Raw genomic sequence first — 26,742 nt, forward strand, 5'->3', positions numbered from 1 at the left:
CAATGGGGGGAAGGGGTGAGGGGAGTGATGCAGGGGTAGAATATTCGCATTTCTTCCCGTCTCCGCCCGTCTCCGCCCTGCAATCGCACTCACAGTTCACTCAATAAATAATAATCTCGTCTGCTTCCTCTTATGTCTCTGCACTGCTTCTTACACTGCTTTGGATGTTTCTACTGCTTCTTCTCAATCCGCTGCTCTTCGCGCATTGCTTCGCACATACATATGCTTCTGCTTGTTATTTTCTTCTTCTTGCTACCTTCTATCTTCTATTTATCTTTGTCTTTTTTGTGGTTATTTTGTGCACACTGGTTTTTGTTATAAACTTTTGTCAGGCGAAAGAATTTTCATGGACTTTCTTTCGACTATTTGCCGATGAATTTTTGAATTTTCAAAAGAGAAACCGAGAGCTACACGACGGACGTGGAGGCGCTGAAAACTCTGTCCGTTTTGGTTTCCATTCGCTCTTCCTGTTTCTGTTTCTGAATCTGCTTCTGTTTTCGGACTTTCGTTTTGATTTTAGCATTCGCTGGGATGTGGACGACGCGCTTTCATTTCAGTTTCACGCGGGCGACTGACCCAACTGGCGAAAAACTCAAATATAAACACAAAATTTCGAAACATTTACGATGGCTGGGTGAAACAGAGAGACGAGAAGAGACGGTGGGAGAGTGGGCTGCCAGAGAGAGAGCTACCTCTCGCTGCCTAGACAGACATAGGGGCGGGACTCGCACGATAGAGAGAGAGAGCTAGCTATCAACATCATCTATCTATCTATCTATCTATCTATCTATCTATCTATCTATCTATCTATCTATCTATCTATCTATCTATCTATCCCATATCCCATATCCCATATCCCATATCCCATATCCCATATCCCATATCCCATCCTATCTTATCCCATAAGCCACATGAGTTCCCAGAAAACTGCACCTGACCCGACACCAAAGCAAGCCACAGCACACACTACCTCCGGACAGAGGCACCTCCTGCTGCTTACACAACATTCGCCAGTTGCTATGGCCTGTGCTATAATTATAAATGCCTGTGCTATAATTATAGCGGGCAGAATACAGCACACAGGCACGCCCATATAAATAGAAACCGAACAGAAAAAGAAACAGAAACGGAATTGGATTGGATTGGATTGGATTGGGAACGAAAAGAAAACGAAAATGCAATCTGCTTTATAAGTGATCATGAGCATCATGATAATCACGGTGACGGAGACGGTGACGATGACGGTGAAGGTATTTCCGGAAAATGGAATTAACAGATTTCCGACGAATCGCTTGGGAATCAATCAGTGCTCAATTAGACCTTTCAAATCTGGTTTATTCTAGTGTAGTTTTACGTTCGTATGCACAATGGAATTCTCTCCTTGTACCTTACATAATTACACAATGGAATACGCATACAATTCTAAAGAAGAAAAGGACTCAAATAAATGGAAAAACTAAATGGGATGTGGTTTGCTTGATATTGGAATTGCAGGGATCAAATTTGTTCGATAAAGAACGCTCGGATGGAGCACTGACACATTTACATATTACGGTATTACGGTATTACGGTATTACGGTACTACGGTATTACGGTATTACGGTGCTCATGCTAAAGGAATATTTGGTTCTATTGTAGTTTCAAGCTTCAACTGATGGAGATTCAAACAATATTAAGTTTTATCAACTCTTGCATAGATCGTAGACGGGACGGGGGCGAAGATCAGGAGATTAATGATCGTGTTCATTAAGATCTTGTCAGCCATACCACACCGCCCCTCTCTAGCCACCGCAGATCCCATACCTCCACACCCTGCCCCTCATCAATTTTTGCTAATTTACATTTTGCTCGTGCCACCAAAAATAACGGAACACAAAGAAGAGCGTGAAGAAGAGATGAAGGAGGAGGAAAAGGCAGAGCGACAGCGACAGCGAGAGCGAGAGGGAGAGGGAGAGGAGAAATGAGGAATTCTATCAGGCATTTCCACTGATTAGCATTTGTTGCAGTGTGCGTGTAATCCACGTGCGTGTGTGTGCGTGCTTGTTTGTGTGTATGCATATTTGTTAAAAATAAAACCAGAGTTTATAAAGAACAGAAATAAATTCAAAGGAAAAACCAAAAATAACAAAAACGGCAAACGCGTTGCTGAAGTAGAGAAAACTGAAGGCGGCATCGGTGGCGGTGGCGGCGGTGGCGGCTCGTGGCTGCGGTGGGGTGTGGTGTGGCCGGGGGCCAACTGTGGCAGGGCATACATATGTGCATTTAAAACACTTTTTAACCCTAAAAATAAAACATTTCTAACGAAAAAAGAAACAAAAGTGGACTCAATACGAAATGCAGCCAAAAATTCAGGCAAAAATAAATCCCCCAGACTATAAATTGAATACAAGCAGAGCAGCAGTGGCAGTGGCAGTGGCAGCGGCAGCGGCAGCGGCAGAAGGAGCTTCAGAGCATTCTCTGGGCATGCCTCACCTTACCTTTGAAATGCACCTTGAGATGAAGCAGCAGCAAAAGCATCACAGCCGGAATAAGCAGTGCAAGCAGAGCACCAGGAGCGACCAAGCCAATGGATGGCAGGGGGGAAGCAGTGCTCAGAGCAGGTGGGGCTGTTGCACATGCTGCCCCATGCGCCCAGCCGCCAGTAGCCACAGCCAGAGTAACAGAGAGAGAGAGAGAGAGGGAACGGAAGAGAAAGAGACATGCAGACAGTAAAAGCCCGCCAAGTGCACCGAGCGGCATTCGCATGGGCATGTGTCCATCAAAGGCCTGACCACCCTGTCTCTCTTCTGTGCTCTCTTGCTGGCGACTCTCTTGACTTGGATTTCTCGGCTATTTATAGAGGATTTTATTTAAAAAATGCGCAAAAACTCATACATATTTTCGTAGTGAAAACAATAAATATAGAATCATTAAGTTGTACACGCGTTTATATTTAGACTCCCAACGGGGAGCGCGAGCGAGCATCCGAAGCCCAACAGAGCAGAAGGAAACGCACAACCAACAACCACACACACACACGCACGAACCTGCACGAATGCATGTAACAAAGCAGTTAAAGCAGAGGAGGAGCAGATGAAAGCAGTGTACGAGCGCAGAGCCAAAGCAGACCATGGCCAGGCGAAAAGTATTAATAAAGCGACTAAAAGCATACAAATATAAACCAAAACAAAAAACAAAAACGGGAAAATCAGGAAGAGGGAAAAGAAAAAGCGAGCGCGAGGGCGAAGGCGAACAATTACAGCTGCTGGATCAAAATCACACCAAAATAAGGGGATATGCATATGTACATACGAGCAATGGGGGCTAATGGAATGTGGTCAAGGGGGCTTGATCGGTGGGAGTGCCAGAGGGTAGGGATAGAGAAGGGAAATCAAGGTTATTCCGCTAACCGTAGCAATTTCTACGAAGGAGATGGTGGATTGAGAACAACTGGCTGATTTGGTCCATATTTTAAGGTATACACATATTTCCCAACCCTTCTCATAGACGGCTCTTTTCTCCTCCGTACACTCCCCCGTACTGACTGAGTATCGGTTATAAATGTAGAGTCGCGGCTCTAGCTGCGACTCACAACGTTCCGCTCGTTTGTGTTCGCACTCTCGGGCCCGAAGCTCAGTTTTAACTCTCGGGGGAGAGAGAACAGCTGAGAGCAAGGGCGTACCCCTCCGCTGATCTTGAGAGAATAAAGGCGAAATAAAGCAAGCCAAAAGCACACTCACCTCCATGATCTGCTGATCGATATCCACCGCTGGATGGGGCTTGAAATCCAATGTCAACGGGACTGGCCCTATATGCAGCAATCGTTCATCGCTTCCGGCTTCTGGTGGCAGATCTGCAAATTGAGAATGTAAACAAAAATTGGAACGTGAAAGAGCGACATTCAAGCATTGGTTAGGCGAGATCGAGATCCAAATGAATTTGTAAATAAAAGTTGGGGTCTTTCTAAAGAGTGCCTATGGTTACGTTCTATGGTTACATATGTGTATCTGAATTTACTTTCCGTTTACACCAAGAGAAAGACAGAAAGAGCGGTCAGGAAAATCCATTGCAGTGCCCCACCTTCTTTGAATACACCTTGAGTTAGCAGAGGCGTGTTCTCTGGCTCTCTATTATTCTGCGCCTGGCTCTTATTCGAAGTGCTCAGTGGATGTATTCATGTGCATACATACATATGTATGTAAGTTAACGTACCCAATTCCATTGAGCTCTTATACGAGTTGTAAACAATCTTTGGTTTTCCAAAACGAAAACAATTTCAATCTTGGGCCTCCGCCTAATTGATTTCTAAGATGTACAATCTCAAGCGCCCCCGCCGCAATCCCATTCTTTGACACTCGCCTAAATGGAAAACCAATGTTTGCCCACACCCGGCTTCTCATAAACAATCTCACTCCCGGCTTTCTGCAGATCCTGCACTTTAGGCCTTTTACAGTTCTCTCTTTGGATGACGAAATCTAATACTCGGGATGGCGAAATCAATTGAAATGTTTATAGAAAAACGATTCCCGAAAGGGATCAACGATGCAAAGATCAGAAAGTTCAAATCAGTCTTGATCCAGCAGCGACACCGCAAAGTCTAGCTAAATATTAAGATCGCGCAATCCCTTGGCCCGGAATTCCTTTGTGACCCTCTACTTAAATCTATATCAGTGAAGTTCGAAGTAAAATAAAAACTTTTTAAAAACACAATCCGCTACCGCAGTTGTTTAATTGGCGCCCAACGTGGGGCGACGTTGTCTAAAAAGCACCGAATGATAAAAGTGTTGCGTCGTGCCGAAACCCGAAGGACAATTAATTAATGGAATAAATCCTTCAAAATTAAAAACGCGGAGTGACTGTGTGATATAGATAAAAAAAAGTGAGATAAAAAGGAAACAAACCGGAGCTTAGGGTGTGCAAAAACAAATACAAATACAAATACAAATACAAATACAAATACAAATACAAATACAAATACAACGCAAAATACAAATAAAACAAAAAGCTAATCAAGGCAATTCGTAAATACAAAAAAAACCAAAGAAACCCAAAGTTTTTAAAAAAACAAAACCAACAAAACCGACAAAACCAAAATACAAAGAAAGTGAAACGATCAGCGAAGCCAAAGAAGGAAGACCCCCAGAAGACCCAGCTGAGCAAAGAAATTTAAGAAGGAAGACCCGTTCGAAGATCTGCCAAACTAAGAAGGACGACCCCTACCGGATATTTCGTGAGCAAGAGTTGTATTAATAAATATATAAGTTCAATTAGGATATATAAGATTATAAAAACTAACATATAAGAAAAATTAAAAGTGGATCAGCTAACTTTAGATTTTGAAAAACTAAAAATGATTAACTCTCAAGCAAGGACCGATCTCACAGCAGATCTGGTCAAACAATTGATAGCACTTCAAATTTCACAAGTACAAGAGCAAATTGTAAATTTAAAACAGCAAATAGAAACTAAATCCGATCAGGTATCGGATTATCAGGCAGAAACAATAGACGAGACAATAAGAGACGACACCACATTGAAGGTAATAGAATCCCTACCAATTTTTAATGGTGGATTAAACCAATATGTAGGATGGAGGGAAGCTGCAGAAACTGCAGTGAAGTTATATAAGAAAGGAAGTAAGCAATATTATATTGCATTAACAATTTTGAGAAACAAAATAACAGGACCAGCACATGACGCACTGACCAACCACGGGACAGTTCTAAATTTTGATGCCATACTTTCACGGCTTGACTTTGTTTACAGTGACAAGAGACCTATTTACATAATAGAACAGGAATTAAGCGTTCTCCGACAAGGGAACCTTTCAATTATAGATTTCTATAACGAGGTTAACAAGAAAATGACCTTGTTAATAAATAAGACAATAATGACTCACGGAAAGGACAGTGAGATCACCAAGGAATCAAATAAAAAAATTAGAGACAATGCCTTACGCATTTTTGTCACTGGCCTAAACGGCGGCATTGCTGAAATCCTATTTTCATTGAATCCCCCAGATTTACCGAATGCCTTAGCAAAGGTACAGGAATTGCAATCTAATAACATTCGGGCCCAATTTGCCTACCAATTCAGCGGTCCCAGAAATTCAGGGAATAATAATTTTAATACCTTAAGATTCAACCAACGACAACCTAGGACTAACAGTTCACCATTCGACCAAAAAAGGGATTTGCAGAGGAATAACATGTCTTGGGGACAACCCTATTTCTTGGGTAATAGACAACAAAATCAGGCCCCAGAACCAATGGAGGTAGACGAATCTATACAAATCCGGAACCGACAGAACAGCAATCAATTCAGGGGAAATAATAACAATAGAAATTATCGGGAGAATACTAACGGTTATTTTAGGAGAAATAATAACAATTATAGCCAAGCCCAGCATTTTAGGGCAAACGTAGTCCCGAATAATCAGTCTAACGACAATCCAGCGCAGAAACGAAAACTAAACGAAATGTCGGAACAACCGGCTAATAAAGCAATGAGGATAAATAACATTGAGGAGGATCATTTTTTAGATCAGCCCCCGAAGTAGGTCTGCCCTACCTAAAAAGAGTAGACAAAAAAATAAACAGAGAATTAAAAGTTTTGATAGATACGGGAGCAACTTCCTGTTATATAAAAAAAGGAATTTACGACAATAAAAATGAATTACCAATCTATAAGAAAGTTGCTACAGTGAATGGGTTTTCAATAATTAAATATTTCCATAATATAACAATTTTCAACACAAAGCAAGTGTTTTATGAAATAGATGGAATGGAGGCAGATTTACTAATAGGATTTAACCTATTAAAGAAAATCGGAGCGGTTATTGATACAGGAAAGGGGACTTTAAGTTATAAAGACAATGAGGAGAAACTAATATATGACGAGGTCCTTTCTTTAAACAAATTAACCTTTATAGAAGGAAAAACCATCCTTCCGTTGAAGGAATATATAATAAAAAAATATTTTGAAGAAGAAAAAGAAATGAAAAGCGATTCAGTAAAGGTAGAAGGAAGTTTATATAGCTTGGGATCAAAAAATCCTGAGCACGCCGACGAAGAATTATCCGTCAATAGTTTGGGATTCAAATATCCTGAGCCCGCCGTCGTTGAATTATCCGACATCCAAAGTTTTAATAGTTTGGGATTAAAATATCCTGAGCACGCCGTCGTTGAATTATCCGACACTAAAAGTTCGAATAGTTTGGGATTAAAGAATCCTGAACACGCCGTCGTTGAATTATCCGACAATAAACAATTTAAAAGTTTGGGATGCAAAAATCCTGAACGCGCCGTCGTAGAAATATCCGACATTCAAAATTATGCAAATTCTGAATTGAAAAAAATGAAATTGTATAACACAATAACCTACAAAGAGGACAATTTAGAAAATCTCAGAGAGAAAATGGTATCTATCATCGAAGAAGACCATGCCAATATAAATTTACAGTTACCGTTCAGAACGGATATAAAAGGAGAGATTAACACTGAACACGATAGACCGGTATATGGCAAGCAGTATCCATACGCTTATTCGGTTAACGATTTCGTTAATAACGAAATAAGTAAAATGTTAGATGAAGGTATAATCAGACCTAGTAAAAGCCCATATAATTCACCGGTAATAGTAGTACCAAAGAAGGGAGTAAATGAGGACGGAACTCCTAAGCATAGATTAGTAATAGACTTTAAGAAACTTAATGAAAACACTATACCGGATAGATACCCTATGCAAGATCCTTCAGTAATCCTTGCCAATTTAGGTAAAGCGAAATATTTCTCGGCCATTGACTTAGAGTCAGGTTTCTATCAGATTTTAATGAGGGAATCAGATATTGAAAAAACATCTTTTTCCATAAATAACGGCAAATATGAATTTCTAAGAATGCCTATGGGATTGACGAACGCTCCCAGAATTTTCCAAAGGGCAATGGACGATATACTTAGAGAACAAGTTGGGAAAACTTGTCACGTTTATATGGACGATATAATAATATTTTCAAAAACTATAGAACAACATTATAAAGATCTAATTCATATAATTCAGATATTGCAAAACGCTAACATGAAAATTTCACTTGAAAAGTCTAAATTCTTTCAATTGGAAACCAAATTTCTGGGATACATTGTTTCCCAAAATATCATTAAAACAGATCCAGACAAAATCTCCACAATACAAAACTATCCAATTCCTAAAAATATCAGAGAGCTACGTAGCTTCTTAGGACTAACAGGGTATTACAGAAAATTTGTCCGAAATTATGCCACAATTGCCAAACCTTTAACAAAATATCTGAGCGGAGTAAATGGGAAAGTTTCACGAAGGGCATCCAAGAAAGCATTAATACAGCTGGATGAACCAGCAATTGGAGCATTTAATAATTTAAAGGACAGTTTAATAGCACATATTGAATTAGTACAACCAGATTACAATAAAAAATTCACATTAACCACAGATGCATCGGACATAGCAATAGGTGCAGTTTTGTCGCAAGATGGGAATCCCATAACATTTATTTCTAAAACTTTAAGTAAAACCGAGCAATTATATGCTACTAATAAAAAAGAATTATTAGCTATTGTATGGGCATTAAAAAATTTGCGAAATTATTTATACGGAGTGAGTGGAATTGAAATACATACAGATCACCAACCTTTGTCCTTTGCAATGTCGCAAAAAAATCCAAATGTTGAAATGAAACGTTGGTATTACTTCATAGAAAGTTTCACACCAAAAATCATTTATAAGCCAGGCTCAACTAACGTAGTAGCGGACGCGTTATCTCGGATTAAAATAAATCATATGACAGATAGTGATGTCGACCAGACAGAATCAGAATCAGACATAAATACTCAGCATTCAGCAGAGAGTAGTTTCGAAAACGTCATTCAAGAGACTAGCAAGCCTCTAAACCAATTTAAACAGCAGCTACTATTAGCGCAAGGGAGATTCACAGTTCATGAGTTAGTAAGAGTTTATGAAAATACCCGACATATTATTGAATTTGATACGGTTGACAATCTGCTAATCATTTTAAAAGAATTTATTCAGCCTCACTTAACCACAGGAATACACTGCACTTTAGAAGATTTATACCTTATCCAAAATAAGCTAAAGGAAAACTTCATAAATAAATTTCTCTTCACAAGAAAGTTCCTCCAAGATGTAGTAAATTCAGAAGATAAAGCTATAATTATAGAAGAAACACATTGCAGAGCCCATAGAGGACTAGACGAAAATTACAAACAAATAACTAAGCTGTATTATTGGCCAAACCTGCACAAAAAATTAAAAGAATATATAAAAAATTGTGAGATCTGTAACAAAAACAAATATCGGAGACACCCTGTAAAAATTCCAATTGGGGAAGCTCCCATTCCAGCAAAAGAAGGAGATCAATTACACTTAGACATATACTATGCCCAAAACCTAACATTCATAACTTGTATAGATTCTTATTCCAAATACTTGGTGGTCAAGGAAATTCAAAGTAAATTAAACATTGAAAATAAGGTAATGGAAATTTTACAACACTTTCCGTTAGCAACATCATTAATGACTGACAACGAACCAAGCTTTACTTCAGCACAATTTAGATCATTCATACAAAGAAGTAACTTAACTATTTATTATGCTGATCCCAGACACAGCACCTCAAATGGTCAGGTAGAAAGGGTACATTCCACACTAACAGAAATAGCGCGGTGCATCAAGGATGAACTAAATCTAACAGATTATTCAGAAATAATAATAAGGGCGGCACTGAAATATAACCTGACGATACATTCAACGACCAATCAAATGCCATATGACATATTGTATAACAAAATAGAACACAAACATAATCCAATATTACTTAAGGAAGCTCAGACCAAAATGCTTAAGATACATAACAAAGATAGAAGAGAAAAAGATTATAAAATAGGAGAAGTAGTCTATGAAAAGAAATTCGGGGAAAGAAATAAACTTCAATCCCGATACAAAAAGCAGGTAGTTAAGGAAAATCGACCGAATAAAATTATAATCAACAATAGAAACAGAATTATACATAAAGATAACATCAAATATTAAATATTTTTTCCAGAAAATGTATGCGAATATACTAATACTGACTTTTGTTATATTGACGACTGCGGAAGTAATTGACTATACGCATAGTGACTATCTATTGCTCAAAGACGACAGAGACGTTTACACTTATGAAACATACGCTGAACTTTTCCATATTACTAATTTGAGTTTTTATAGAGAGATAATTGATAAAGAATCCAAATATGTCAACAAATCAATTAATTCAGACGATGAGTGGGAAATATCAATGGACTTAAGTCTATTAAAATTAATGATTTCAGAATTAGTTCCAAAACGGAAAGAAAGGGGAATAAATGAATTAGGTACCATTTGGAAATGGATAGCAGGCAGCCCTGATCATGACGACTTTTTGAAAATACAAAATAAAGTAAATGAATTAACTGAAAATAATAATAAACAATTTGTAATAAATTCCAAATTTTTCAAAGAAATTGAATTGCTATCAAATTCATTAAAGAATGTCATCTTCAATGAAGAAACGATACTGAGAAAGCATCGTTTAAAATTAATAACTTTTGACCTACTAAATTTAGTTGATACCATAACCCTCTTAAAAGTAAACATTTTCAATACAAAAATTTTAAATAAAAACGAAATAGAGGACATTTATAAGCATGAAAAACATAATGTTGAACTGTCTGATCTGTTGGACATTGCAACGGTTAAAATAATTCGAAATGCAGATTTAATAATCATTTACATAAAATATCCTCAAATTAAAGATATTTGCAAGTTTTACCATGCAAGAGCCATCTCACAAAATGATGGAATGTTAGTTATAAGTGAAAAAGTTTGTGAATGTAAGGAGAAATACTATTTAATGAATAATTTTAAAAGTGAAACTTTTAACAATTACGCACAAATAAATTTAAAGAGTACCTGTTTCACCAATTTACTTAATGGCTTTAAAGCCAACTGCACTAAAAAAAGGGAAAAAAAACAAAGAAATAGACATCATTCAGGATGGTGCCATATTAGTTTCAGGCAAAAATATCGTAGACAATACTACTTTGTTAGGATCGTATCTCCTTATATTCAACAACACAATTGTAATAAATAATATAAGCCACATAAATGATAAGGGTAAAATTCTAAAATATATATCGCATCATAGATATAGCGATTTTGAATTAGTTGATTATATACAATCAAATGATAAGCAATTTTCTTTTGATAATGTTAATATTTTAAATCCCCTTATAACATTAGGTAATACGGCCTTACCATTAACAACATTATTTTTAATCATTTTGATATTGTTAATGTTATTTTACTTCTGCTATAAATTAACCAAATTTGTACTTATTAAATCAATAAGAATACCGTCAGAAGAAATAGTGGAAAGCAACATTCAAATACTGTCAGAAGAAATTAGAGCTCTATCAGAACTTCAAAATGTATCGGGACGAAACATTTAAGAATGGGGGGAGTTAACGTACCCAATTCCATTGAGCTCTTATACGAGTTGTAAACAATCTTTGGTTTTCCAAAACGAAAACAATTTCAATCTTGGGCCTCCGCCTAATTGATTTCTAAGATGTACAATCTCAAGCGCCCCCGCCGCAATCCCATTCTTTGACACTCGCCTAAATGGAAAACCAATGTTTGCCCACACCCGGCTTCTCATAAACAATCTCACTCCCGGCTTTCTGCAGATCCTGCACTTTAGGCCTTTTACAGTTCTCTCTTTGGATGACGAAATCTAATACTCGGGATGGCGAAATCAATTGAAATGTTTATAGAAAAACGATTCCCGAAAGGGATCAACGATGCAAAGATCAGAAAGTTCAAATCAGTCTTGATCCAGCAGCGACACCGCAAAGTCTAGCTAAATATTAAGATCGCGCAATCCCTTGGCCCGGAATTCCTTTGTGACCCTCTACTTAAATCTATATCAGTGAAGTTCGAAGTAAAATAAAAACTTTTTAAAAACACAATCCGCTACCGCAGTTGTTTAATTTGTATGTGTATCGCTCTATTGGCTGATTATATAGATAAGGCCGCGCTTATCGGACGCTTTTAAAAATAAATCTAATACGTATTCAGAATGCCAGCAAAACGACTCAACTTGGACACCTCTCTCTCGCTCTCGCTCTCTCTCTCTCTTGCTCACTCTCGAACCATGTACATATACATATGTACATGTATGTGTCTGAAATACGAGTATAGGTATAGGATGTACGTAAATATGTGTGTTGACTATTTTTAGTAACCTTGTACAGCAAAAGTTTACAGCGATTACAGCGACCATACAAATATATGGACATATGTAAAAATGAGTATATGTATGTATAGCATATGTGGGTACTCTGTGGGTAGCCCAACATTTTGTTCGTACACTCTTCTCGCCAGAACCGTTTGCTCGTCCGTAGGTTCCTTTAAACTGCGACCATAGACCGGCTTGTCCTAAAGGTGCATAATCTATGGTGACTCTGAGATATCCTTCTATTGAGGAACATGGCACAGCAGATGCAAACGAACGCACTTTGTGCTGTGTTTTGGCCAGTGTACGAATGTTTCTCCATTTTCATCTTCTTCTTCTTCTCTTAGCCTCGCACGTGACGATAGCCAGCCGTCGAGGCAGCAGCAGACCTGTTTCGTTGTCGCTCTCCCGCTCTCCCGCTCTTTCCCTTTTTAACACCGATCAACTAATTTGATTTGCTGCGACACTACAAACAAAAAATGATGAAAAATTCCGCCTGAACTGAACATTTGACAGCACTGCCAGCTGCGGCTGTCGCTGTCGCTGAGGCTGCCGCTGCGGCTAGAAGAGTGCAGTCGGCAAATGTTTCATTGATAAATATCGCTGTCACCGCCACCGGCGATGTCGCTGCCGCTGTCGACGCAGGAGAGACTGAGAAGGGCAGCGGAACGGTAACAGTTACCATTTCCTTGTGCTCATTTGCTCTCTCCCGCTCTTATTGTTTGCCATGGCAAACACTCCCATTCCCACTCCCACTCTGCTTCTGGACTAATTGCGCGCAAAACAAATACACATGACTAACCGAAAAGTCCAACTGGTGATGCTGGCAAGTCGAGTTTGGCAGGAATTGGGGGAGAGCGAGAGAGAGGCTATAAATAGAGCAACAAAAGCCAAAAGCAGCAGCAGCCAACAACAATATCGGGAGAGGATGCCAGACGTCGGGTGCCGACGCTTTTGATACCCTTCTATCGCTCCCATGACAGCTCCCACTTGGAAGGAACACTCTCTAGCGTATGGTTAGATAATGATATACCGATCATATCCGATCGTCGCTTCGGTTCCGACTCTACACTCGTGCCCCGAAAAGTATGGCAAGTGTAACTATGGCAAACGTCTGCTCCGAATCGTAATACTCTCTGCCAGCGTATACAAAAAAAAACTAAAAAAAAAAGCACAAAAGCATGTTCCCAACTCGGTTATGTTGTGTGTGTGCGTGTGTGTGTGTGTGTGTGTGCGTATCTAACCGAACAGGCCGTGACCTGCTGCGGGCTGCGCTTGCTCTGCTCTGCTGGTGCTGCTGCTGCTGCTGTTCTGTTCTAATTTTAGAAGCATTTATAAATCGTGCATGGCTGTGGGGAGTATATTTAGAAGTGGCAACACTGCAAAAGCAGCAACAACATCATTATCATCATCACATATTGCACAAAGTGTAGAGGAGCATGGGTATGCACTCATACAAGTGCAAGTGCAGCGAAAGAATAAAATGTATGTGCATGCACATGTACATTGTATGCATGTATGCCGCTGCAGCTGCACATGAGACGAAAAGCTAGCAACAACAAAATGTTAAGCTATACGAATATTTCACTTTCGTTTGGACATGTACATATGTGCTTATGGTATACATATGTATGTATGTAAGTATGTATAAACACTAACAAATAAACACTTAAACAGTGCATTTTGCGCACCAAATGGGAAAAATTCGAACTTTGAGACCGTGGATTCCTTTCCAGAGTATCCGCACGTCGACTCAACCCTGTGCAAATGCAAAACAGAAAAGGAAGAAAACGAGCCGAACCAAAGTGGGGTCTCTTTCGCTCTTGGTGATGCGCTGGCTGCTGCAGGTGGAAAACATTTGCATGCCAAATGCTGCATGGTGGGGAGGGGGAGCAGGCCAGTTGGTGGTGTGGGTGCTCCTCTCCCGTAGTCGTGAACGTTCACGTTCAAACAAAATTTGAATGAAAAACAAATGCGTACTCCATTCCTTCCATCTCTCTACCCGCTCTCTCTATCTCTATGCTGCTCTGCTCTGCTCTGCTCTGCTCCCTTTTTCTTGTTTTCTTCAAGGTCAACTTCTGTGTTGTGTCGTGCTTTGTTGTGTTGACATAGAAACCAAAGGTACAACAAAAGCACTTCCAGGGTGCACGTGTGTGTCGGGTGTTGGGTGTCGTAAAAATATGCGCAAGCAGTGAATGGACGTCGAAAGTCGACGATTTTGATACCCTTGCAGATCCAATAACACGTTTTTCTCACCAAAACTTGTTGATAGACCCATAGACCCCTTGCCGACTACGGTCAGACATACATACATATGTACATACATACATAAATGTGTTCATACGATTGTAAGAATATTTATACATATGTACATATATGTACAGCTGCGGCGAAAAAAATAGCACCATGTGGATAATGTGTCCGCATTGATGGATTTTGTTTAAACAACGGTTCCAATGAACCTTGTTAAGACTAATATGGGGTCAAAATTTAACGTATCCCAGAGCATAAAAATATGGCACCTGAGTTGTATTTAAAGATTGATATTTTGTTGTATAGCCTTTGGCAGCAACAACAGCAGCTCAACATCACGGCCTCAGGGTTCACTCTTGGGATATTGATCCTCGAACCCTGCAGAATACCCCAAAGATCTTTATTGTTCTTTGATTCCGTATCAGCAACACATTTTTTAGCTTCACCCTAAAAATAAGCAATGGGGGTTCAAGTCTGGAGACTGAACAGGCCAATCCATTGCACTGAGTGAATTGTGCTCGAACGACTTTCAGGCTTTCTGTCTAGATCGTTTTGGGTCATATTCCCGTAGGAAGACAGAAAACATGTCCATTTCGTATTACGCTTAAGGCAGCATCACTGTTTCTTAGATATCATTATAGACACGTTGATCCCTCATCGGTCTGTGCCATGTACTGGGTCACCTTCCTAGGACGAAAATCATGCCCATTCGATTATGCTTGCTTTTCCATGTCTAATGGTTTTACATGCAAGTCAGAGGGTTGTATTCTGCACTAGGTAGTCGCCTCGCAGGATGTCTCTCCAACTTTCTTTGGCCCAACTCTTTCTGCCCTATGGCTTTCCGTCAAAAGTGGAATTTTCCTCGGACTATTTGCGTTCTTGTAAGCAAGATCTAACCTTCCTGCTACTTGACGATCTTTTAAGATCCTTTTTTTTGGCTCTGTGGCCGACTTAAACGGGTCCTCCTTGCTCTTACCAACCAGTAATTTAACCAGAAATATATACATACATATGTATGTATATAAGTACATATATTCCATGTGTTTCTTTGAACATTTTATTTGAACTACCGACCATTTGCCCCCCTTCGCATAGGTCTTGTCTTCTGAAATTAAAGTTTTGATCCTTTGGCTTTTTTCTTCGGTCGTTCTGGCTGTAAGCCACTGATTTTTAATCCAATCAAGAACTTAAAATATCAAAAAGCTCTAAAAAGTAAAAGTTACAATACAAGATCGTTTTTAGTGCTATTTTCGTTGGTGCCCCATCTGAAAAAGGACCAGCTCAGAGTTTTACAGTGTACATACATATGTATGTACTTGTGTACATACATAAACAGCTTACAGACCATGGGGCATGGGTAATGGACTTGGTTCTTGGAGCTGATCAGGAATATACATATGTATGTAACATGTGTGCGCTCTATTGAGCATTTCGATATATGTACATATGTATGGTTAAAATAATAATACCTTCGGCGAGGCTATTGAAAGCGCTATAAAGCTTTATGAGAGCCATGACGATGGGGACGGGGGGGTCTCGACTCTTCTCGTCTCGTCATTGAAATTGAATTTCAATTGGAAGTTGATACGAGTACATGTTGCGGAGATACAAACATATGTCCATACATGCATACATACATATGTATGTAGATATTGAGAGCGGGAGAGGGAGAGAAAGACTGAAGCTTTAGCTTGAGCCCACAAAAATGTTCTGTTCTCGGGGTCCCCTGCTCTTTCTTTTGCGCTGCCTCTCTCTTCCCTTCTTCCTTCCACAATAAGTTTGTTTTGAGTGATAGGCAGGCCGGACGCGTTCACATGTACAGATGGATGTGTGGTGTGTGTGTGTGTGTGTGTGTGTGTGTGTGTGTGTGTGTGTCTCTATGTGTGTATGTGGGTAAATTTCCAGCGCGCGCATTCTAAAAATAGACACAACGACAGCGTCGGCGGCAGCGAAACGTTTTGTTTTGGGGCCTGGATCTGTGGGGTCGTGGGGCGTGTGGGCGCGTGGGCGTGTGGGCGTGTCAGGCAATGAAGTTCTAGGCTGTGGCCTCCCGCCCCAAGCCCGCAAGGAGAGGGGACAAGGGTTCACCTTGACAAATGTAAAGCCAAAAGGCAAAAGACAAGTAAAACCAAAAACAAATGAATGAATAAATAAACGCAGAAGCAGCAGCAGCAGCAGCAACGCTTCGATATTATTGTACGGTGAGGAGAGGGAAGTAGTGGGCCAGTAGGTTAAACTGCCAATACATGCATACTGGTACATACATATGTACATACATACATACATATGTACATACATATGTACGTACATACATCGATATGTAAGCCAAACGGTTTTATATAACGGCTGGCATACACTTGCCAGCACAGAGGGCGAGAGCGAGAGAGAAACAGTCAAAGTTCAGTTTTATTCTTGGAATTCCGTTACAATAACTGCCACAACAGAGGGCGGCAGAGGGGGAGGAGAAGGAGCAATAGGAAGAAGGCGACACAGCGGATGGCAAAGGAGAAGGAGAAGGAGAAGGAGGCGAGTGACTAGAGGTCGCGTGAGGGAGAAGAGACGAGCGGGACAGGGAAAGGGAAAGGGAAAAGGAAAGGAGAAGTAAAAGCAATAAAAGAAAAGCGCCCAGGAGAAGGAAGGGGACGGGGAAGGGAAGAAAGAGCGAGAGTCGGTCCGATCGAAAAAGACAAAAAAAGCCGAAGAGGAGAAATAAAAAGGCGGGAAAAGAGAAGGGAAAACAGGTAAAGGTTTTGCAGTGGGAAGAGAAAGACGGTAAGGAGCCAAAGGAGAAATCGCTGAAATAGAAGAAAATGCAATCACTAGAAATACATACATACATACATATGTATGTACATAATACACTCGAGAGGAGTCGGAGAGGCGGGGGGACACCCCCAGTCGACCTTCGAGCAGGTGGAGCCCCATGCGTGCCTTAAGTGGAACAAAAACACCAACAGAAGCGAACGGCAAAGGAAAAGTAAAGAAGAGAAAAACTTTTCACTTATTGCGTCTTAGACAAACAATTCCATTACACACGAGGGTGGGGGTGGTGTTGGTGGGCGGGAGTGGAAAGCCAGGGTCACGGGGGGAGACCATTAGGTGGCTCAGGCGGTCAGTGTCAGTCGCCCTTGGACGAGGACACCTCTCTCGCTCCCTCTCCCGCTCATAGACTGGTGATTACTCTTATAACCATCTCCTTTGCCATGGACAATCCTCTAACACCACTCCATCGAGCCTTTATCTCTCTCTGTTCTGTGCCTCCAAATATTTATGTACATATGTACATATGTATGTACTTCTAATGGCATGTTTCAGATAGTCATTGGGAAGTGGGGGAGGGTTGATTACTTAAGGCCCGGGCTATGCAAGCACACTCGTCCGCTCGTCCTGACTCCCAGCTACCGTCGTCCTTGACAGCACTTAGGTAAGGCCACGGGACCATGGACCACGGTCCCTGGGTCATGGTCCCATTGTAACAGCTTACGGAGACAAATCCCTGGAAGTGTCTGTTGTGGCTTGCACGTGTCGCTGTCGAGGAGGCCGAGGAGGAGGAGGAGGAGGAGCAGTACCACCACCAGCTAGAAGACCAAAGAGAAAAGGAGAGCCCAGGTCTGACCGCACACACACACACACACACGCATACGTTTGAATGGCAAGTAAGTTTTTGTGTCTAAAAATAGACGAAAATCGATAAACGAATGTTTTTCTTTTTGGTTTTGGGTCCGTCCCCCCGTTTCACGGCGACCGTCATACTACCCCAAACAAAACAGACAGAGTGAGAGAGAGAGAGAGAGAGAGAGATTGAATCCCCACAGAGAAAGAGCAGATACCAGAAAGAGAGGGAGCCCAGCATAAGAAGAAGGAAGCAGATTACGCCAGGGGCCAGGCCACGGATTTCACATCCACGTGCTTGGCATTGACAGTGGTTTTGATGGCCGAAAGAAACGGGAACGGAACAGCCACAACCACCGACAGCCCACCCCCACCCCACAATAAACTTTCATCTGTCATGGGTCTGACAACAACACAGCACAGCGCAGCGCAGCACAGCGCAGCACAGGCATGCCGACAGAGCAGAGGCGTTGACCATGGACAATGTGCCTGTTGTTGTTCCTCGGCTTTGCCCGGGAACGACACTGCAGTAGGCAGCGGCGCGCTGGGCGTCCCTCCTGGAGCAGCGAGCAGAGAGAAAAGCAGCAGCAGTATTTGGTATAAAGCAGTGGCAGTGGCAGTGCCAGTGGAGGGACAAACAGGAAAGCAGTGCTAGGAGCAGAGACTCTGAAGCTACGAAAAAGCAAAGACCGAGGACGCCAGCAGGCCGTGCACAGTGGATCGGCACCGAAAGTATTGCTAAAGATCATGTAGATCAAAAAATGATGCATCTATGCACATCCTCGGACATCGGACGGACATCTTCGGTACTGGCGCTACGCAGCAAAGACACACGGGACCTCTTTTCGGGAAAACCTTTGGGGGAAGTTTTTAATTAAATAAAAACAAATCTTGTGCGTTTCTGCATACCTTTCATCCCCATCTCACGGATCTCTTAGCTGGAGGAACAGCTTTTTGGAAACATTTTGGGTTTCCTTAGTTTGAAAGAGCAAACCGTGATACCTTTAGTTAGTGGCAGGGACAAGCACGGAATATGTCTGAGTTTCGACTATTTTTCTATTACAAAAAAATGTGTATGTACCAGCAAGGAAAAGTATTAAGGCGGTGGGGGTGAAAATGGAAAATTACTAAGCAAACTACTTTCGGATCACTGTGCCCCATCGACACTGCTTTGACGACGCTCGCTTTGTTGTGTGTATGTATGATTATAACAGTTATTTTTGGAAGGCAATCGCCTGTCTGTGTGTGTGTGTGTGTAAGCTCTTGTTTGCACATGTGTGCGTATCTGTATGCTGTGTCTGTATGTGGCGTACTCTCTCTCTGTGTACTTTTCGTGCTGTGTACATATGTACAAAACATACATATGTATGTATATTGCCGAATTTCGTTAATGCTTATGTACATTATGTACATATATATGTACGTATTTACGTATGTACATGGCCCAGAAGAAAGAAACAAATCGCCAGGAGAGGAAGCCCAAAAGCTTCGAGCTAAAAGCGCCCCCCTCCCCATCCCAAGAACAATGTGGGTGAGGTGGTAAAAGGATGCATAGAGAGAGAGAGAGAGACAGAGAGAAAGCTAGTGAAAGGCAGGACATTCTTACCCACTTACCGTGTATTGGTATTCTGTCGTCAGGACTAGACATTTTGCATATGGAGTTGTTTGGGGGAGGGCGGAACCTGCAACAAATCAGAATGAAACAAATGAAACAAAATGTATAACAAAACATCCATTACTACGACTATACTATACTATACTATACTATACTATCTAGTACATACATATGTATGTATACTAAGCTAGCTGAACCCGTCGTCGACTAATGCCACCGTCGGGCCACCCCCCCCTGGTACCAATTTCCCATAGGCGATCGGACAGCAGCCCCCGTGAAGCAGGAGCAACACCTGCTAGTGGAACAGCGAAACCTTGGGACCTTGGGACATCGAGGAGCGATCAGAGAGATTCGTCAGCATTCCCCTCAATATAATATGCTTCACTCTACATACAGCAAATATCTGTGCTTTCTTTATCTGGGATTCGGCTCCCAGAGGAAATGAGTCTCACATTCTTGGGGCTCATTGCGAATTCATTTAATCGGAATCCGACGCTTGAAAATGTTCCCAGGCCTATATTCGAAGTGAATGATTCTTCCAGAACTCACAATTTCATTAAAGAGAAACAAATGACATCGGAGAAGGGGTCCCATACCCTTTAAGGGCTGTCAATCGCTCCTGTGGCATAGTAATCCGATTCCGAACAGACCTTCCCGAATGTATGATGCCTGAATCTGTAAATCTCAGCCTCAAATAACGGCACCTGAATCCGCTCAGAAATTGAAACTTCCGCGAATTGTAAAGCGTAAACAAAGAAATCCTGAGCCGCGGCTCTGCTTTTGTACTCTGCCCTACACTCGGTATATGTATGTGATCTTTTCTTACATGTCTCTTATTCTCTATTTTTACAGAGGGACAGAGAATGAGTAGGCGCGTGGAAGGTGGTGCGCAGCCACTGCAACAGACAGACATGGCTATATCGAGTCGGTTATTTATGCTGATCAAGAATGCGTAAGCTTGATGGGGTCGGAAACCTTGCTTCTGGGTGTTACACACATCTACTTCCACCACAAATCAGAACCCTCACTGGCAATACTCGTACCATTCTACTCTTCCAGTTTCTAGTATTCGGATTCTTGTTTATTTTTGAAGTTCTATAGATCGACGATATTTTAAACAGATTATGATGGTTGGGGGTCAGTCAACCACAATCTTCCAAAACTGTCAAGCTGCGATTTGTACTGAGGCTACATCCCCCTCCCCCTTAGTGTTCGATTTCATAAGTACCATAAGTAGATACGATATTTGAGATGCCTATAGCTAGTAGTGCCGCTAGTAGTAGACTCGCAGCTCTCAAAACTCTTTTTGAGGCATTTCATGAACGATCGCGGGAATGTTTATGTGGTTTTAAAGTGCTCGAGAATCGAGGTGTCAGCAGTTCCTGTGGCGATGCCAGCACCGGGGCGCCCAGGTATTTCCTCCTTGCCCTTGAGAGAGCCGGACAGTTGCAGATGAGACGCTGCAGGGTTTCGACCACCTCAGGTTCATCAGATTTCCTACAACTGTCTTAGAAGAAAGCATCGCTTCCTTTGGACTTGCAAGAACAGAAGATATGGAGGAATTGAAAGCTAAGTTGGAACTTAAAACATGCACTCTCAATATTGTATTTGACTTTTGACAATTGGCTACAAAAATTAGACCGAAGGGAGGATCGAAGTGGGCGATTTAGCAAGGTTATATCTCTGGCATCCTCCCCCACCTAAATCGGGTGTCAGGCGTCAGGCGTCAGATGTCAGATGTCAGATTTCAGATGAGGAATTGTGTCAAAAAACAAGAGTCTGAAGTGTTGCAAGGTGCGGCACTACTATTTGCATGAACACAGCTGTATTTAATTTCCGTTGATATGGATTTTAGATCCTGCCGACTCTCAGCTCTCAGGTGCGGGCGTTACCTCGACTTGCCCCATTGACCTTCGCATATAAATACATACAGAGGTACGTACACACACACAGAGGCACATAGAGAGAGACATGCACAGAGCATGCATACATAAATGACGCACAAAACAATTTCCGTTCACTAATTACACAAGCAAATAGAAGAACAAAAGGAGACGAACAACAATAATAGAAGATACCGCCAACAACAAAACGAAACGAGACGAAACGAAACGAAACGAAACAAACCAAAGTCAAAGTCAAGACCGATAGAGAGAGACAGAGAGAGCGATAGAGAGAGAGAGAGAGAGAGAAGGAGCAGGAGCAGAAGGAAGGAACATTGCATTGTTAATAACCGTTGAATGGCGCTCTAGACCTCGCAATTGTTAATGAATAATTCAAGAAAAATTCCAATCAATTAAATCGCCGGGCTAATCCAGCAACAAAAATTACCTGTAGAGGAGGGAAGCACTGAACCCCGAACCCAGAAAAACACTAAATCCGGCAAGAATTTAGCAAGGCCACACTGGAAGCAAGCAGTGGAAAGCAGTGCCGTGTCGGATGCCTTGCCTTTGTGTGAAAGAGACCCATTTAAACCCATTTAAATAAACTAAAGCTGTACCTATAGATGATCCGATAGAGAAGAGAGAGAGGGGAAGAGGGAGAGGGAGAGCAGCTTTGTAGTACGCACAAATGAATCACAAAAGGGGACCATGAATCAGGGGAAAACCGACGAATACGGATTAAATACACATAGCACGGAGGGGGAGAACTAATGGGAATGCTACTAGGTCTACGCCTAGGCATGCATATCCTCCCGTTCGCATTCCGGCTCGGCGCATTCCTTGCCTCTGTTGGATCCCTTGAATTCCGCAGATGCAGTTCCTGGTCAACGACTGTGTGCCCCAAAATAGAGGGGCATTTTATACGTCGAATCAACTCAATTTAATGGGCAATTATTTTCAACAGGTGCGTTCCAGGTGTTGCCTTAGCGCCAAAATGGAATCCCACTTGGGGCTATTACATACATAAATATGTACATCCATATGCCTAGTAGCGAAAGAACAGCAACATAACATAACATATAATTGATAATGAATGAAAGAAGCATACATCTAGTTTTCATTTCATTCAAGAGTGAAATAATGCAATTTATTCACGGAAAATCACTCCTTAATCTGCGGTCGCTATTAAGAGTTTCTTAATACCGATATTTGTTCGTGAATGCCTTGTGATTAGGGAACGAACCAAACAACAACAAATTCCATGCCCCATGCCCCATGCCCCATGCACAACTCTAGACCTAATTTCCCCTCACGGAACGAACTCCCTTGAGCGCCCTTCCGTAATTCCGTATTTTTAAGAAAAAAAAAAAAAGCAATTAAATACTATCGGTAATGTTCTAAATAACTTAAATTTTAAAGCAGCGCAAGAAACTAATTGAATTCATTCGGATTTCGTGTCACTTTTATAGTAATGGTATTTCCATTGTGACTGAGCGATGGGAAAAGAACGGTTACCTTTACATATCCGATTTTGTTAATCTATTATTAGTATAGTTATTATTATTATTATTGGAGGGAAACCTATAATCCGTCATCTGCGGATTGTGGTATGCATTTGTTTCTTTATTTCGATGCTCGTATTTCGATGCTATTACGAATTACGCCTAGTTGAAGGGAGATACATACATACATATGTAAATGGGAAAGCACAAACTGTTCAGCTTATGTTCGACACAGTCTTGCGCACCAACAGTACCATGATCCTGGGATGCAATAGTTCTGGGTAACTCTCACGATGGGCCGAAAAGATATGCCTATCTCGGCCGTTCCCTATTCTGGTTTTCATAATGATTCGATCTGCCCCGCCTGTTACATCTATCTCCGCGATGAGAGTATATCGCCCAATGTTCTCTATCAAATCACTGCTGCTCGCCCGTTGCCTAGCAGAGCTCAGATCTCTGCCTTGGCTCTGCTCTGGATTGCGTCGCATTGCTGCCATGCTGCTGCTGCTGCTGCGGCTGCTGCTGCTGCTGCCGCTGCTGGCATCATTGTCAATGCTGATAGGCAAGTGGAAAAAGAAGAAGCAGCAGAGAGCATAAACCAGTTCAATGCGCTTTGCGTTGTAGCTTTTTTGGGGTGGCAGCTGCTGCTGCTGGGCTGCGGATAGCACTTACAAAATTAAGGGGGTGGGGAGGATCCGGGGGAGAGAAAACCAACAATCAACCAAACCAACACAGAGAGATGGAGAGAGAGGCAAGCAGCGTAAGAGAGAGAGAGAGCGACACTTCATTTAGCACGCACACACTTGTTACATAAATAACGGCGAATCGAGTGAGAAGCAACAAGAGCAGCAAAAAAAAAAAGAAGTCGCCTGCCTTCTGATGGCTAGCAGCAGCGTCGCAGCGTCGCAGCGTCGCAGCGATGCTTCAGCTGCTCTGCTGTTGCTCTGCTCAACTTTGAAATTATTGCGGCATGGCTGCGACGACAGCAGCTGAGCCGAGCCCAGCCTCGATTAGAATTTGGCTTTTTCTTATTGGAAGTAAAATACATAAAATACATACGATACCTCTGTCAAGTGGTGCAAAAACTGCTTGCTTGCTTGATGGTTTCTCTGCTTGTTGTTGTCGTAGTTTTAAATGTTTTTTGTTTTGTTGAAGAAAAAAACGTTTTTCACAATGCGAAAAAAAAATATTAAAATAAAACAGACACGCGCTCTCCTCTCTCTAAACACTAACACACCTGCACAGACTCTAGGCAGGCGCTTTTGTGTGTGTGCCTTTGTGTGTATTCACAGTTTTTTTTTTGTTTTTTGAGGTAATTTTGTTGTTGTTTTTGTTGATGTTTCTGTGGTTCCACTGTTTTTTTGCGCTCTTTTTATGAAATTTGTTGTGTATTTATTGTATTTATTTATGTTTTTTATGTGTGTATTTCTTGTCGCTGCTGTTGCTTTTGTTGTTGTCACTTCACAAGCAGTTTTTGCAGTTTATTTTACTGCTTCCACTGCTTTTTCTCCTCATCATCGCTCATTCTTCTTTCCTTGTTGATTCGCCTACAATTTTTGCTCTCTCCTTCGCTCTTTCTCTTTCACACTAAATTTCTACGTTTTCTCGTTGGCTCGCGCACGCACTTTTATTTCTCTTAACATTTGCGCTTCCGAAAAACAGAAAAAAAAATTATAACAGCAAAAAAATTTTGTTATATTTGAACAGAAGAAAAGGAAACAAGACAAAATTTCCGTTCAATTGGGATTCCGCTTTGCGCTTTGGAGGGGAGCGCCGCCACACAGCAACAACCTCATAATTAGGGATGAACGTTCAGAATATATTGTATATATCAATATATATTTGTATCAATATACATCAATATATCGATATTAATATTTGTTGATAATATATTTGAAGGCGATATTTTTTTGGTCAGGCTTTTCAGCACATTTTGTGGAATGTATCATCATAATAGAATCAACTCGTGCTGCCAAAACGCCATCCTTCGCATACATTTATACTCAATAATACAATCTTATCTAACATTTGTGTGTTTCTTACTAACGCGACCCGATGAGAGCCGATAGTACGAATTCCCACCCGAAAAGGCATTCGGTTCGCGCCGACCATAATTCTATATGAATTGATATTTACTCACTGTGTTTATCATCACAATCAATACGATCCTTGTTGAGCCGAAGGATCAAAGAGCCGAAACAAAAACAAGCTTGAAAAATGTAGAATCCGTCAACGCTAAAGTAGTTTATTCTGTTGATTTTCATGCATGAACATTTTTGCAATTACCCAAAGTCGTTCTCTGGTCTGTTGGTCAGTCTGCTCCGGGAACTGTCGCAAAAATTTCTGTTAAGACGTCTTGCTTGTGTTAGCACATCAATATACTGTATGGTACTGTATTTATGGTATGGTATGGTTAGTGGTCAGGGAAAATCGACGCTATTTTTCTGTGCCCATATACCTTATTCACACTGGCCACCATCCATTTCTGCAATTTCCTCTCCACAAATTTCTCAGTATTTCCACCATCCCTGTGGGATGTTACTCTTCTATGCGATGTTTAGTCGATAGTTTACAAATGCAGCCCTAAAAAGCAATGAATTGCAATATAAAAAACTCGCGCGTAAAACATATTTAAAATTTCAAATCCTACATGAACAAAGGAATATATCGCTGAAAAATATCGATATATTTAATATTTTTTAATATATTATAACGCTGATATTGAATCCAGCTTGTTACAATAGTTCTCATAAAGAAAACAAAAAACAACAGTTTTTACATATTATAAAATATATAAATGAGGCATCCGTACGTTTTTTCTTCTTTGTTTTAATTATTTAAAAAAATTTAATTTATTTTGGATTTTAGTGTTTTAGTACAAATATTAGATAATTTTTGTATGTTCCCCTTTTTTTTGTTTTAGATATTATTTAAAAAACTAAAATTTATTTTCGATTTCAATAGTTAGAATTATAGCGATCTTTCAGTCTATTGAAAAATTGGCGCTCTCATTTTCGGAAAACTTTCTCAAAACGGAAACTTTTTCTCATCGAAATATAACGCAAACGAATATTAAATCCAAATGAAAAAATGCTACTTACTGATGCATTAACATTTAATTCACATCATTGCAATGTGTCCCGGGCCTCCCGGATAACAGGTAGGGGCTCCGCCTCCGAGAACTTTCGGTGATACGGCTTTTTGTCGCGCACCACACCATGTGAAGAACCATCTGCAGGGCTGGGCCAGTGGTCAGGGGCCTGCCGGTGGTTCCACGCCACCCACACCAATATTCCCAGCCGTGTTATCTTCAGTAGTACGACAATATAACATGGTACGCGTCGACCAGCCGGCTAGAGCCTTGGGTTTCATCTCGAATGCCTGCTGCTAATCTGCTCGTGGTGCATATTCTGGAACTGCAGCATCCATCCATAGTACCCCATTACACATCCTGTACTCTTTGAAAACCGGGTATAGAAAGGACAGAGTTGCCTGAGATATCACCTCAATAAATTTAAACTAGAGATAGAATCTTGTAGGTTCAGTAGAATGGAGCACGAAACAACGCAACATATTCCATTTGAATGCCCA

At 41.0% G+C, this 26,742-nt stretch overlaps 1 protein-coding gene across 2 annotated transcripts in view; it reads right to left on the minus strand.

Annotated features, from left to right (window-relative positions):
* LOC6600200 (histone deacetylase 5) overlaps positions 1–24,546 on the minus strand; it is a 36,861-nt gene extending 12,315 nt beyond the window's left edge. For both annotated transcript variants that reach the window (XM_026990842.1, XM_026990841.1), the window contains exons 1-3: positions 24,216–24,546; positions 19,766–19,833; positions 3,720–3,832 (exon numbers count right to left, since the gene is read on the minus strand). In XM_026990842.1, coding sequence (XP_026846643.1) covers positions 3,720–3,832; positions 19,766–19,799 — 147 coding nt within the window. In that variant the 5' untranslated portion in view covers positions 19,800–19,833; positions 24,216–24,546. The remainder of the gene's footprint in view (positions 1–3,719; positions 3,833–19,765; positions 19,834–24,215) is intronic.
* Between the last annotated feature and the right edge of the window lie 2,196 nt (positions 24,547–26,742).

This window comes from Drosophila persimilis, unplaced genomic scaffold (assembly GCF_003286085.1).
Source record: "Drosophila persimilis strain 14011-0111.01,24,50 unplaced genomic scaffold, DperRS2 tig00000622-arrow-arrow-pilon, whole genome shotgun sequence".
Taxonomy (NCBI): Eukaryota; Metazoa; Arthropoda; class Insecta; order Diptera; family Drosophilidae; genus Drosophila; species Drosophila persimilis.